The sequence below is a fragment of the Maylandia zebra genome, linkage group LG9, assembly GCF_041146795.1.
Source record: "Maylandia zebra isolate NMK-2024a linkage group LG9, Mzebra_GT3a, whole genome shotgun sequence".
Taxonomy (NCBI): Eukaryota; Metazoa; Chordata; class Actinopteri; order Cichliformes; family Cichlidae; genus Maylandia; species Maylandia zebra.
In genome coordinates, this window is record NC_135175.1 from 23,806,033 (window position 1) to 23,820,560 (window position 14,528).

General features: G+C 39.7%; 1 protein-coding gene across 1 annotated transcript in view; it reads left to right on the forward strand.

The window, feature by feature from the left end:
- Positions 1-14,528, forward strand: part of plxdc2b (plexin domain containing 2b) — a 118,923-nt gene that overhangs the window by 46,225 nt on the left and 58,170 nt on the right. Inside the window, exon 2 of the mRNA XM_004546845.5 lies at positions 3,304-3,527. Coding sequence (XP_004546902.2) covers positions 3,304-3,527 — 224 coding nt within the window. The remainder of the gene's footprint in view (positions 1-3,303; positions 3,528-14,528) is intronic.

A 14,528-nucleotide genomic window follows, 5' to 3' on the forward strand; every position in this document is an offset into this window, starting at 1 on the left:
ATAAAAGTGCTCAAGGTGTTCTAGTTTTATACCAACTTGAAAGAAACAGTTTGAACATTGTACCTAAAGGCACAACAACTAGCCTATTAGAATATAATTGGAGTATATTACTGTTTTTCAAAGTCTCATTTCCAATAAGCTGATGGCTTATTGGAAATGAGACAAAAATGGGGAAAATCAAACACAGGGTGGGGTTACAAAGGACACAGTTACAAAGGAAAGAAGAGCAAAATAGGAGGCAGTTGCTGTGACAGTCTGTGTGCCAAAGTCTCCTTGGGCAAGAAAGTGAACCCTGTTGTTCTATGATTATAGAACAATGTTAGTTTAAAATATAATTCTATTAAAATAGAAGACAGTACCAGAATGTGAGTGAATCGGGCAGAAAAATGCTATATAAAGACCAGTCCACTTATATTTTTAATAACAGTGTTTGTTTTTTTTACTCTAAAAGCCATGCAGGGACAAAATGTTAAGAGTCCTCAAGCACAGTGCAGAGTGGATGAAGTCAATTACAGTTTGAGTACCTGTCGTTGAGGGATGCTCCAAAAAGAAGTAAAGTGAATATAATTGCAACGTGTCAGACAAAAAGATTTTAATTGTCTGCACCATATTTGGAAAAAATCAGCTTCAGGAATTCTGATATATTTGGTTTACAAAAAACAATATTTTCTGTTTTCAATAGAATTCCAAGGTGGAGGTATGCAGTCTCTGCATTTTAGACAGAAATGTGGGGAAAATAATGTTTTGTCCGGCCAAGACTCAAACTTGGGATTTAACATTGCATTTGCGTGCTGTATCCACACTATGAGTTGCAAACTTTCACTTTCAAGAGCAGAAATTCAGGAGAAGTTTTGCAATCAGTGAGAACAACCTGAGTGTAAGGAGCATGGATTAACTGGTGTGAGCAGAAATACGTGTAAAAGCAGAGTAGTGTGAATCTGCGCATTGCCGTGTCTGAATGTGAAAAACACAAAACTATTTATGTCGATTTATAGATTTATACACAACATCCTGTACTGTCAGGTGGTCTTCTTCTTCTTCTCTTGCTGTGACAAATTTTTGCACATCTTTGCATGTTACTGTTCCCTGTCAGTAAGTACCATGCTGACCTTGTCCATAAAGACACCTCTGCACCTCTAATGGAGGTTAAAAACTCCACAGTGAACCTTTAAACTATAACCTTTTTTTAAAATGCATCTTTGCAGACATCTGTTCACACCACACTGAGGCTTTTCCATCTAAATGAGAAGTAGTTGTTTAACTATATAAAATACAAACTGCACAGTTAGCTCCTGTTGAATTAAGGCAGTGATTCAAATCAGCAAAGCGCTTCATTATGTCACTCTGAGAGAAGAAGGATGGAATAAGGGAAAGTAGATTTCTTATAGTGACGCAGCAGATTGTATCTCCAATCCATCTGTCTCTGGCTCAGATAATCAAGTCGGTGTTTACAGTAACTCGGTGCCATTTCTCACCTGTCACCGGCGTCTCGTTTCAGACCGAAGGAACCGGGATGATTAGCTGTGACTGTGGCCCACTGGTCTGTGTGAAGGCTGCTGACTCATTCCTCGTGTGCATGTGTTTCAGGCAGATGGAGAAATGAGAAAAGTCAACTGACACTGTTACTTATTACATTAATGGCTTGAACAGTCCCCACGTCTGTAATTTGACTGTTGGCTTATTGAAAGTAAAAATACTTTGGTGGTATGTGATTATCGTAGCCCTGAAAACTGACAGTTTTTATTACACAGCAACAGATTTTACCTTTTAGTTGACTATGAGAGGGTTTAATGGTTTAGGTTCTCTAGCATATCAATCAAAGCTTATTTCTGGTGGGTTATCATACATCTATCTACCAGTGTTGTTTAGGCAAGGCAAGTTTATTTATATAGCACAATTCAACAACAAGGTGATTCAAAGTGCTTTACAGAGACATTAAAAAATAAAAAGCACAATTTAAAATTGATTTAAAAAAAAGTAGATAAAATCAGTAGTTAAATGTAAGTTTTGAAATTTAAGCTTAAAAGTGTGGATTTGGTGCTTTATTCAAATGCAGCTGAGAATAGGTGAGTCTTCAACCTGGATTTAAATAAACTGAGTGTTTCAGCTGATCTGATCCTTTCTGAGAGTTTGTTCCAGATATAAGGAGCATAAAAGCTGAATGCAGCTTCTCCGTGTCTGGTTCTGACTCTGGGAACTGATAAAAAAACCGGATTCAGATGACCTGAGGGATCTGGAAGGTTCATACTGGGTCAGGAGGTCACTGATGTATTTTGGTCCTAAACCATTCAGAGCTTTATAGGCCAGCATCGGAACTTTAAAGTCTATCCTCTGACGGACAGGCAGCCAGTGTAAAGACCTCAGAGCTGGACTGATGTGGTCCACTTTTTTGGTCTTAGTGAGGACTCGAGCAGCAGAGTTCTGAATGAGCTGTAGTTGTCTGACTGATTTTTTAGGTAGACCTGTAAAGATGCTGTTACAGTAATCAAGCCTACTAAAGATGAATGCATGGACTAGTTTTTCCAGGTCCTGTTGAGACATCAGATCTTTTATCCTTGATATATTCTTAAGGTGATAGTAAGCTGATTTTGTTATTGTCTTAATGTGTTTTTCTAAGTTTAGGTCTGCATCCATCACTACACCCAAATTTCTCGCCTGGTTTGTGGTTTTTAGGTGTATAGACTGTCTCTGGTGACCTGTAATCGTTTTTCTTTGGCACCAAAGACTATTACTTCATAACCAGTCGTTAATTTCCTCAATGCATTTACCAAGAGCCTGTACAGGGCCTTGGTCTCCTGGTGACATTGTGATATATATTTGTGTGTCATCTGCATAGCTATGATAGTTTATTTCGTTGTTCTTTATAATCTGTGAAAGTGGGAGCATGTAAATGTTAAACAGAAGGGGTCCCAAGATGGAACCTTGGGGAACTCCACATGTGATACTTGTCTGCTCAGATGTGAAGTTACCTATTGATACAAAGTATTTCCTGTTTTCTAAGTATGTTTTGAACCAGTTTAGTACAGTTCCTGAAAGACCTGCCCAGCTCTCCAGTCGTTTGAGTAATATGTTGTGGTCAACTGTATCAAATGCTGCACTGAGATCCAGCAAAACTAAGACTGACATTTTTCCACTGTCTGTATTCAGACATATGTCATTAAACACTTTGGTCAGAGCGGTTTCAGTGCTGTGGTTCTGTCTAAAACCTGACTGGAAGGCATCATAGCAGTTATTCTATTTTAAGAAGTAATTGAGCTGTTGAGAGCTGTTTATTAATCACACTTTCCTGTTCTGTCTCCTTAGGGGTGCCATACTCATACGTGCAGGAGCAGGCGAGAGATGAGGATACAGCTGTTGACGTGAAGCTTTACAGTCACCGGTGGAGGAGATGGCTCCCCCCAAAGCCTCGTAACATGGACAGTAACAGAGCCAGTCAGGAGCAGGACCAGGAGCGTGAACAGGAGGAGCCTGAAGGCTTCCCAGGCCTGGTTTCAGCAGAGGAAGCAGACAACAGCTCCCAGATAGAGGTAAGCAACGATCCAAGGACCAGATCTTATTTTTATCACAGCTTCTTTTTCTTTTTTTCCTTTAGAAGGCTAGGACAATAAGTCAAAAGCCAAGCATCAAGCTTTAAAAGTAAAGCTTGTTTTACTGCATATGCACAGATTAGGCAATAAAAGAAAGCAGCAGGTAAGTGAACCATACTTTCAATTGCTTTAGGTTAGAAGCAACGTCTGGCATGCTTCACTGGTGTTTAACGGCCAGTAAATGCCTGAAGATGCCATTCTTTCAGTCTTGGAGATGCCCAGTAAATGCACTGGTATGTCATTGTTATTTAGGCACTTCCTCACCTTGTAGTGTTACTGCTACTGTCCTTACAAAGGCTTTCCTGCAGATGTTGGCATTCTTGGCAGGTTATCTAAGAGTCTTAATTATGGGGGAAATTAAATGGGGGAAGTGAGCGTGTATTTTTGTTGTGGAAGATGCAAAAAACAAGTGTGCTGGAAAGTTTCAGTATTAATTTCCTCTCACGACAAGAAGGTCCTGGGTCAAATCCAGTCAGTGGGTTCAGGTTAGATTAATTGTCAATTCTAAATTGGTTGGAGGTGTGAATGTAAGCTTGAGCAGCTGCCTGTCTTTCTGTGTTAGCCCCGTCATAGATTGGTTACTTGCCCAGGCTGTATCCCACCTGTGTCCCATGGCAGCTGTCATACGCTCCCCTGCAACCCTGATATAGAAAACGAGATGAAAATAGATTGATGGAAACATAAGAAACATCCAGTTTTCTGTTACATCTGATTTCATAACCAGGTGCTTCTCTCATAACGACATAACTTAACCGTAATGGTTAAATCAGGGGTGTCACACAAAACACTTGGGGCCAGAATCAGCCTGGCAAATGTGAAGGAGATTTTGAACTTTTAACTGTGTTTTCATGGGTTTTACAGCTTTTCTAATTATTAAAGACCCCCCCCCCCCACTGACATCCATAACACACCAAAGTACAAGAAGATTTTCTGCCAATTAATGAAAACTTTCTCGAAATTTATACATGTAATTACAAGACAGTCTGAGCAGTGAACTACCACAAAGCTTTTCTGTAACGTTACATATTATTTATCATTTATCAATCTTCCTCTGACCCCAACCGGTCACGGCAGATGGCTGTCCCTCCCTAAACCTAGTTCTGCTGGAGGTTTCCTTCCCACCATTGTCAAAACATTTGCCCAAACATCAAAGTCGCCTGTAAGTTTATATTAAATAATATGTTAATGAAAGATGTTAAAAGTTCTCCTGCAGTTCACAGTTTCTGCATTTTCACTCACCAGCCTTAATTCATTTCTTGTGTTTGACCGACGTCACGCAGTAAATCCTCCTACTAGTATGAAATGAATGAATCAATAAAGTCCTCTGTTGAGCCAGACCCAAAACTACTCTTAGGTCGCTTCCCTGGAGCAATTATAAATCTCCTTACAAGAGTGGATGTTTAGTAATGAAAAAAGAAGACGAGGAGGGGCCTTTAAGGATTAATATTTTATATCAAATTAAGCCCAGCCCTCAGGTGTTCATTTACCTTCTATGTGGGACTGGATCCTTTTAAATTTGACCTCAAAAAGACCAGAACAGGAAATTAACCCAGCCCCCTACAATGTGAATGGTCTGGAGGACCTGCTGGAGATTAATAGCTGCTCTCAATCTGTGTTTGTATCTATGTAAATGAGAGGCATCGCCCGCATACCTTGTTGTGGCGCCTTGGATGGCACGCAGCATGGGGGCGTTCAGCTGGGTTGTAGACAGCTCGTTAAGTTTTCCCGTGGCTCTAATCATCTCAGGTTCACAGCCCTGTCTCTCTCAGTGACAAGGGCTGAGAAGCTTTGATCGTCAGCTGTAATCATTCACGCTCAAATTCGTGTGTAAGCACACACACACTTTAAATTTCACACAACTGTAAACACGCTCGGACTACAGCACGCACCTGTGCTCCGTTTGTCATAGCCACGCACATTTATGCTTACATAAGTGCTCGCCGCCACTCAGACATGTCCCGTCTCGTTGTTTTTTGTCTCTCTGAGCCTCATTTGTTGTTGCAGAATGGAAAAAAACAGTCGACAGCACAAACACCCCGTCAGTCCTCCCTGCCATTACTCAGCACACGCACTCCCTCAGAGCCTTCATATTCAGAGGGCAGAAACAGTAAACACTGAGCTCAAGGCTTCCACGCGGCAGTGAGCTGAATGGGTTTAAAGACCGTCCGCTCAAACAGCTTTAGCTGTGTCCTGGTGGAGAAATCTACTCTTTGACACTTTAGCAAAGGTATATATCACCACTCAGTGATGGTAAACACATCCCAGGAGTTATTTTGTACCCTAATTTATTTTGTTGCGCGAGTCTTCAAGCTGCTTTCAAATAGTGATTTACAACCAAAATTACCTGTCAAAACAAATGTGAATCTAAGCTTGCGCTGAAAAAGGTCGTATAGCTGCATTACACTCCAGTCTGTTGAAATTACTGCCTGTCATGCCATCAATTTCTCGCTGTGTTATTGTTGTTCGTTGATGTGCAATAGTGGGTCTTAAGAGATGCCGTTATGCAGTGATTTTGTCAAAGTGAGTAACAAAGACTTGTGGTAATTACTGACGCTTTGCATCAGTTTGTTTAATGACAGCAAGTTTGATGCTCTTCCAAACTAAAAGACTAAAAAAAATCCCCAGCTATCTTTGTGAAAACCTGTTGGGGTTTCAGACCATATGAGCAATGAAATGTAAAAGAATTTCACACCCTATCAGGTCCTGTTTGGTTTTAAGGTTAAAGTAAGAGGTGGAGCAAGCAGCAGTCGTTCGAAGGCGGGGTTGTCGAGCTCATTTTACACCGTGGGCCACATAGAGCCCACTTTGGTCTTCAGTGGACCAGTGAACTCCTCTTTCTGTCAGTAAAAAGAGCATTAAATACATATTTAATCCCTGAAATATCTAAATATAAGAAGAAGTTCAGTTTCAGCCACATGTCTCGGTTTTTCTACATGATAAAGACACGCTGCTGCTGTAACTCTTTGGGCTTAAATTGTAATAAATAAATGTAAAAATTACAGAAAAGGTTCTGGTAGCTTATTGCCCACACTGTCATGTAATTATAAGGCACAAAGTTTTTGTTAATTTTAGTTATTCTTAATTTTTTTTTAATCCGAACTCTATACCCACCTTCACATTTTCCAAAGCTGTCCAGTGGGCCAGTTTGGAGTTTTTGCCGGGCTGCTTGTGTTTGACATCCCTGCTTTAAACAAGAACGAATCTGAGATCGGCATGCAGCACCTAGGCAGCTCACTCTCTGGGCAGTATTTACCGAGTTTATAGCATTTACAGTTTGGGGTGCAAAGAGGAGGCTTTTGTTATTTTCTCTGCTGAAATTATGCTTCAAATATTTTTGAGCACAATTATTTTTATTGCTTCTATTTATAGTACGTTGTGTTGTGTTTGGTAAATATGCTAAAACAGAAAAAAGTTAAATGCTTAACCAGCTCTGAATTTATGAATACGATTTTTTTTTCTTATTTGGTGCATTTGAGAGAGGACAGAGCTAGAATACAGAGAAAACCCAAATCAGTAAATACTACTTGTTGTCCAATTCCACTTTTTTGCTTGTTGTACAATGCAAATAATTAAAAATGTAGAGTTTGTGCTAAAAAGAAGTCATTTTTGTGTAACCATTTAAAGTCAGTTTGTCAGTTTGAAAAAGAAAAACACAACTATACAACCGTACAGAGACTCACAAGGCCCCAAACTTTACGTTTTTATGCGTCTTTTATCCAAGGATGGACTGAATGCTTCCCAGTTGAACTCATCCGCATCAGTGCAGGTGAAAAAATCTGTTGATCTTTTTCTTTCTCCTTCCTTTTGAGGTCATTCTGTGCTTGTTTAACACACAAGTTAGCCAATAGCAGCTTTCCTGTCACCTCTACATGAAGGTTTTAACCACAGCGGCTTAGACAGCAGACTGTCTGACGCCTGAACGACTGTTACTCACTGCAGCAGCTCTCCGGATCATTAACCCAGATTAAACAGCTTCTCTGCTGTAGGTGTCCTCAGGTCACTGTACGATGGAATAAGAAAGGCAGAATCAAACTGTAGGAACGAGTCAGGGTGTCTGAATATAAGCCAAGTCTCATCAGCAGCTGAGCACACTGAGGTCTCTGCACACCCCGACATGCTCGCAGCTTGTGGTGGTTCTGTTGTATTTTTCATGTTTGTTATCTAATGGCTACCTTTCAACATGTTATGCAATTGTGGCTGCAGGCACTTCATGTACAACATAGTTTTATTTTTTTCTGTTTTGAAGAACATGAAGGAAACTATAAAAATATCTCTGAATTTTTATCCCATAAATCACAACCTAATGGTAACTAATGCCATTATTTTTTAATGCACAATACTTCTTTAATTTCCTGTTGTAAGGGATCATCTAAAATCCTCCAAAATTAACAGTATCAATAGATCGTGAGGGAACAGCTGCTATGTATTTACATCTTTGTATTGTGCTGAAGAGATATCAAATAAATTTGAACTAAGGCAGTGGCTGTGTTTTCATGTAATACTGCTTTCTACCACAAGGTCATACACAGAGTTCATGTAACCGTTATTTAACCAGGTAAAGGAAAACATTTTCAGCAGCGCAAGATGAAGGAAATCGGTTCAGGACTAAAAATGTTTTTGTCATGGAGGAAGAGCTCTGCCTTTAATCAGTGTAGGAAAGGTAAACAGCATAGGCGAGGGCAGGTAAAAGGTAAAACAAGTCAATACACAAGAAAATCCAACATTAATACAACAGAATAAAACAGGAAACAGGAAGAAAAGACAAGTTTATGCTGTGAAAACTTTACATCAGAGTTGAACAAAGACAAGGTGGCAGTGGGGATAGCAAGGCTGGAGGCATTTATACCCAAGAGGACACGTGTGGCACAAAATAGGTGAGAAACAGAGCAAAGGATGGAAGTGCAACTAAATGAAATACACAACAAACAGATTTTTTTTAAGCAGGAGGCAACAAAAACCAAGGTTCACATCTCGACAAAAAGCACCAAGAAGGTTTAAAGAACAGCAGCACACAGTTAAGTACACATACACTAGTAAAACACTGCCCCCTGTGGTGAAAGTGTTAAAATTATAGACCCTTTAGTGAATATCCACCATTTTCCATGGTGTCCATGTAACACGGACAATGCTGAGTATTCTTTGACGCAATCTGAGAACCGGTACATAACTACAGTAACAGTCACACAGGAAAAATGCACTTGTGAAATATAAGGCGGTCAGGCTCTCACTTGCTACAAAGGCTCAGTGTTTAATTCCTTCTCATAATTAAAGTTAATATTTTCAAAGTGAAAAAGATAAACTGAGAAGGGAAGACGACCTGTCCAAGTGTGAGGCTTTATTTCTTCTCTGAGTAACTAATTAAAACATGGATGCTTTTGTGCTTTTACCTTCGGGTGAAGATGCACTTGTTCTAAATATTGAGAGGGAAGCCTCTCTACCATCTCTACAAAAATCTACGCTTGTGGCTGATCGGACTCTCGTATCCCTGGAGCCCATGAAAACAAAATCAGCTAGCAGACGACAGACCTGAGCATGTAGGTGCAGCAATCCATCAGTAGTCTGATGATCTCTATAAACTGATATCTACATAAATCTGGAAGGAAGAAACAACCGTCTCAGTGTGGAAGCTTTCTGTTTGTAGTCTGACTAATATTAACATGTTTTTGGGGGGATTTTAAGTCTTTTTGGATATCAAAAGGGTAACATAATGGCTGAAATGCAATCTCAAAACTATCAGCATTAAGCTTTTTATTAATTTGCTATTCTTTTTCTAAATTTTATCTACATTCAAAGATTTTCAATCTGTTCCTTGGGTGTCCACTGGCTACATGAGAACCCCAGTTAACCACAGAGGCTAATGGCATGTTCATGCTGCCAGTAAAGGGGTGACTAGTTACAGTTAATTTTCAATGGAAAGTCATATAAAGCAAAAAGAACACCCGCAAACATTCCTTTCTTTTCCAGGTTTCTCCCGCATTTTAAGACATCTCCGGGCACCCTCCGGTTTTGCTACTTCTCCTGGGAAATTCACAAAATTTACGTGACCCTCAGATTTTCTTTCGACCAATTATAATGCACGGATTAGCACATTTTGTGTGTCATCTTATGTTACCCAAGTTGCCAGATCGCCTATCAAAAAAATCCATGTACATAACCCACAACATGATTCAAGGCCAGCTCGATGCTGAATGATTTCGCTGGCTTCTTAGCTGTCATTGGCTATTTTAGCTTAGTTCCAGATGTGTATGGGTGCTTAAGAGAGTAAAAGTGGCTGCAGCAATTCTATAAAAATATTGTATTTCTATAAGAAAACTGTGTATAAAAAGTAAATGATATTGTGAATGGTGTTAATAGATTTGATGTCTAATTGATTTATTGAGTGTTTGATTTTAAAGCAGAGTTCAGTGTGATGATGATAAAAAAAAAAAGTCCTGTGGCGCGTGCTTTGATGGATTTATGACATTTACCTGAGAGCAGACATTCAAACAGCTGATGTGAGATAGGTCGTTTACAATACTTTCTGAAAGCTGCATATGTGTCTAAGAGCAGGCAGCTGTGTGGCCATCTTTAGTGCAGCTTTTATGAGTCTCTGCAGAACTGTTTCCATATGTGTCAGAGCGCCCTGGGTGAGGACACTTTCAACGGTGTATTGGTAGAAAGACAACAGAAGGTTTTTGAGAGAGATTCATTTTCCTCAGGGATCTCAGGAAATACAATCTTTGTAGTGTTTTTTTTTTTTTTTTGAGACAATGTGTGTGTGTTCTGAAACTACAGACTCTCTCCACCTCCTCTCCGTTTATGCTCGGTGGCAGGTGGGCATGATTTCTCCCAATTATGAACAGTGATTAGGGAAAAATAACTGTTATACAGTGTCTTCAAAATAGCTTCACACATCAGCGGTCTGATAAACACCCCCACCCACCCCGTGTAAACAAAAAAAAAATTTTGTCAGTTACATGATGCTCAACACTTGTTTTTCGATGCGCGAGCGAAGTACAGCGAGTCAAAGTTAAGAGAAGAATCCAGTGAAATATGCACAAGCCCGTGAATAATATTAACACATTAACTTTAGAAACACTTCCACAGCAGCATGAAGCTGGTCACACTTTGTCAGCAAGAGCATATCTTAAAAAAAGAAATACAGAAGTTTGGTAAACACTGTTCTTCAAGTGCAGACTTCCTTTAAATGAGATGCTAGCACTCTGTTAACGTTGAGAAAGGGCAGACATTGATTTGTGACAGAAACATGCAGAAGAAGAGCGCAGCCCATTTCCTTTTTTAAATACATAACGCCGCATTCCTGCTTCATTACCCTGCAACACAGCGTTTGCAGTCATTGTTCACCGAGACAGGAGATAAAAAGCATTGCACCTTTTCACCACCTCTACTTCCACTCCAACAAAAACTCAGTCCTAGAAATCACCTCGAGGTCCTGTTCGCATACCAAGCAGAAGGAATATGTAGCCCTGACCTAAAGTGAAGCCATTTTTATTTCTACAACGTAATATTACAAATCTGCGTCATTGGGGCTTTACACTCTGCACAGCATTAAACACCCTCTGTCCTTAGAGTTTGAAGTGAGATTGAAAACACCCTTCAGTGAGAGAAATGAAAGTAACCTCCTCAGGGAGCATAAGTGAGGATTAGACAGCAGCACAATGGATGGATGGCGTGTTTACTGAAAAGGAACAGATTCACAGAATAGACAATCAAGGAGACAAAATTACAACAAGTAAACATAAGACGACATACATTTGAAAAAGCTCTACTTTGCTTTATTTTACTCGGGGTTTCCTGCTGTCAGAGGCAACATTTCAAATCTTATCTTTATGAGGAATGAGGAATAAAACCGTCAGCGGCAGAGGGCATGCAGCAGCCGCTCAGATGATAAATTGTGCAGACTGCTCCTTTTTCAAATCCCTTATCATGTTGCGACAACACAAGAGAGACATAAAACTCCTTGTGGTCTCTCTGAGATGAAAATATACACTTATGTTCACATCTGGATGTTCAGATCTACACTGAGCTGATATTTAACCAGAGTCAAGCATGTCAGATTGCCAGCAAAAATATATCCGTTTTTCGGGGGTTTATCCATCCCACTTCTATTTGTGTGTTTGTGTAGCTTCCTTTGATGTGTAGTAATAGAGGTGTGGTTTATGGCAGAGACATGTTATTGGATGTCTGAGACCTTGGGGGGGTTACATGCTTCACTACATTCACTATTTATTTGTGTTTCCTATAATTCCTATAAATCCTATAATTCCTATAATTTATAATCCTTATCTTTATAATCTCTTCTGCTATTTGCACATTCTTTACTGTAAATTCCTAAGTTAATTTGTAAATTTTTGTAGTAAATTGTAAATATTGTAAAACTTTTCTTCTGTCATTTAATGGTCGGGCATTGTACAGCTACAAGCATTTCACCCCCATGTCATACTGTGTATGGTTGTGTGTGTGTGACAAATAAAATTTGAATTTGATTTGAATTTGTTTCTTAAGGGAGTCATTCGGTTTGCTAATTTTCATTACTTTGCTCGCCTGAGCTGCAGTTTCAGAACCTGCCCTAATTTGTTTGTTTTGTGTTTCGGTTTGTCGAGTCGGTTAAAAGATTCCCGGGGGATAACGTGTTTGGAAAGAGATGTTTACCGCCTTTACACTGCTCACCGTTTAGACTGTGTAATGCCATACCATCTCAGGCAGCTGCTGCAGCTCACGGATGCTCTTCCGATGAACCCACGCTTGTTTAAATTCAGTTTTGAGTTTCTACCTTGCAGCAGTACGGGTGTAGACGTTTCTCAGTGGGTCAGGCAGCTCGTTGGTTTGTAGTCACTTCTTCAGATGAACAAAGAGAGCCGGTAGTGTGTGTAGTCCACTCTGTGTATTTCTGAGTCCATGGAAATCGCTTTAAAGAGCAGCCCCATCAGACAGTTTGCAAATTAAATTCTACTGTAAACCCACAGATGAGAGTACACATTGAATTATACATTAGATGCCTGGATTCACTTCAGTCTGCTCACTGAATGTATTCTCCATTTGTTTCACTGCTCTCTGAAACATGATCACTTGTCCTGAGTTGCATTTAGTCTTTATCAGTCATTGTGGTTCTGTGCAGCCTGAGTTAAGGCTATAGTTTGGGCCCAGTCCAATGATAATCATTGGATTAAATACTGCCACTGTCCTCTGAGATATCAGGTAACCACGTGAATTTAAAGGGATGGCTTTGATTGTCCACTAGCTGCTTTTCCTACCTTCGGATTTCCACATATGAAGGAGCTGTGGTCAAACTACTAGTGCAGGTATGTGAGATCTGCCAGTAGGATGAGTAGAGGATTGTCAACTGACCCATCTGCTGATCTGTATTGTGGATGAACTTGATCTGAACTAACGTTATGCTCAGTAATTATAATGCGCATTTGTTCTTTCCAGCCTGTCAAATGTGTAATTGATCGATTATTTGATCGTTAGTTGTAGATCAGTCTGCGAACCCGTTGGCTGTGGCCTGTCTGTAGGGATGATGGTTAACAACTTCCTGCTTCTTGCAGTGGTGATTCTTTACATTCTGACCATAGATTCAGATAAACTGAAGGTGAATCATTCTCAGACAAAATCTGATATCAGCCAAATCCTTTCCTTTTCCAAATGAGCTGTTTGTGTGCAGGTGTGTCATGATTAAGGAATATTATTTGGATAACTAATAGAACCCAGAAATTGGCTGGTAGCAGTACAAGATCTAGTCCATTGATTATAAATTCTGCATGTCACTGTGTAGAAATCTGTTTTCAAAATGGAATAGAAATAGAAAATAAAAATATTATTACAAAATGAATACAAAAATTATAGAAATTAATGATAATGACGCTGCTATTCTCTTGATTATTATTGGATCCAGTTTTGCTATCCTTTGGTTTATTTTGGGTCATGCCTGAGCATTCTGGGAAATGGCCCGGTCCAACATTTTGCATTCATCATAAACCTTTAGTTCAGTTTCCATTCTGCTGTTACAGCAGGTCTGAAATACTCTGGCACAGCCATGATGATGTTTCCCTACCAACACCAGCAAGCTGCTGAAACTAGAAGAAGTGTGGCAAAAAGTAATGGATGGCAACCATTATCTACTGAAGAAGAGCCGCACACATGAGTGATGGCGTCCTTTAAATGCTTTTTCAAACACGCTTCAGCGTGATGTAACTGTGCACGATAGTGTTGTCTTGGGAAAAAGAAAGCTGGCAGATGTGCATCTTAATCCCAACATATTGAATCATTTATTCAAAGCTCGAGTCCTGCTGCAGCAGAGACATGATCACAGTTGAGGGGATTACAGTTTTTAGTGTACTCTCCTCTTATCCTCTGAAAAACCCCATCGAATCACAGCCGCAGCTATCTACTTTTGAATAACAATTTAAAAAACTTATTTTATTTCAGTAATGGACCCTGAATAATCTCAACGTGCTAAATTACTTTATTTGGTTCTACTTTATATTATAGAGTCATTCAGTATTGAAACTATGTTGGCCCAGATATTCAGGTCTCGGTATAATGCAATATTGATGTAATGGGCAGCCTGAGTAAATGCCTCAGACAGAGATGGGAGTGAATCGAGGATGGGTTTTGTACTCTGAATCTTTACAGCAGTTTGTTTTTGTACTCGAGATCCACAAAGTGATCCATTATCAACAGCAATTACAGTATTTCTCCATCTCCATCTATTTGTAGTCTATCACTTTATGAAGAAGAGATGAAATACTGGATCTAAGAGACATTTTTTCAGCTTTCACATTCACCTTCTCCTGCTTGAGCTTTTCAGGGCAGCTGATCCACATCTGTAACTCTGTGGGTGTCAGTTTGAACTTATCCCCACTGTGTATGAATATACAACTGACATTTGACTTTACACTAATAATACACACATAACCACTGAACCTTCTATTCCACCAC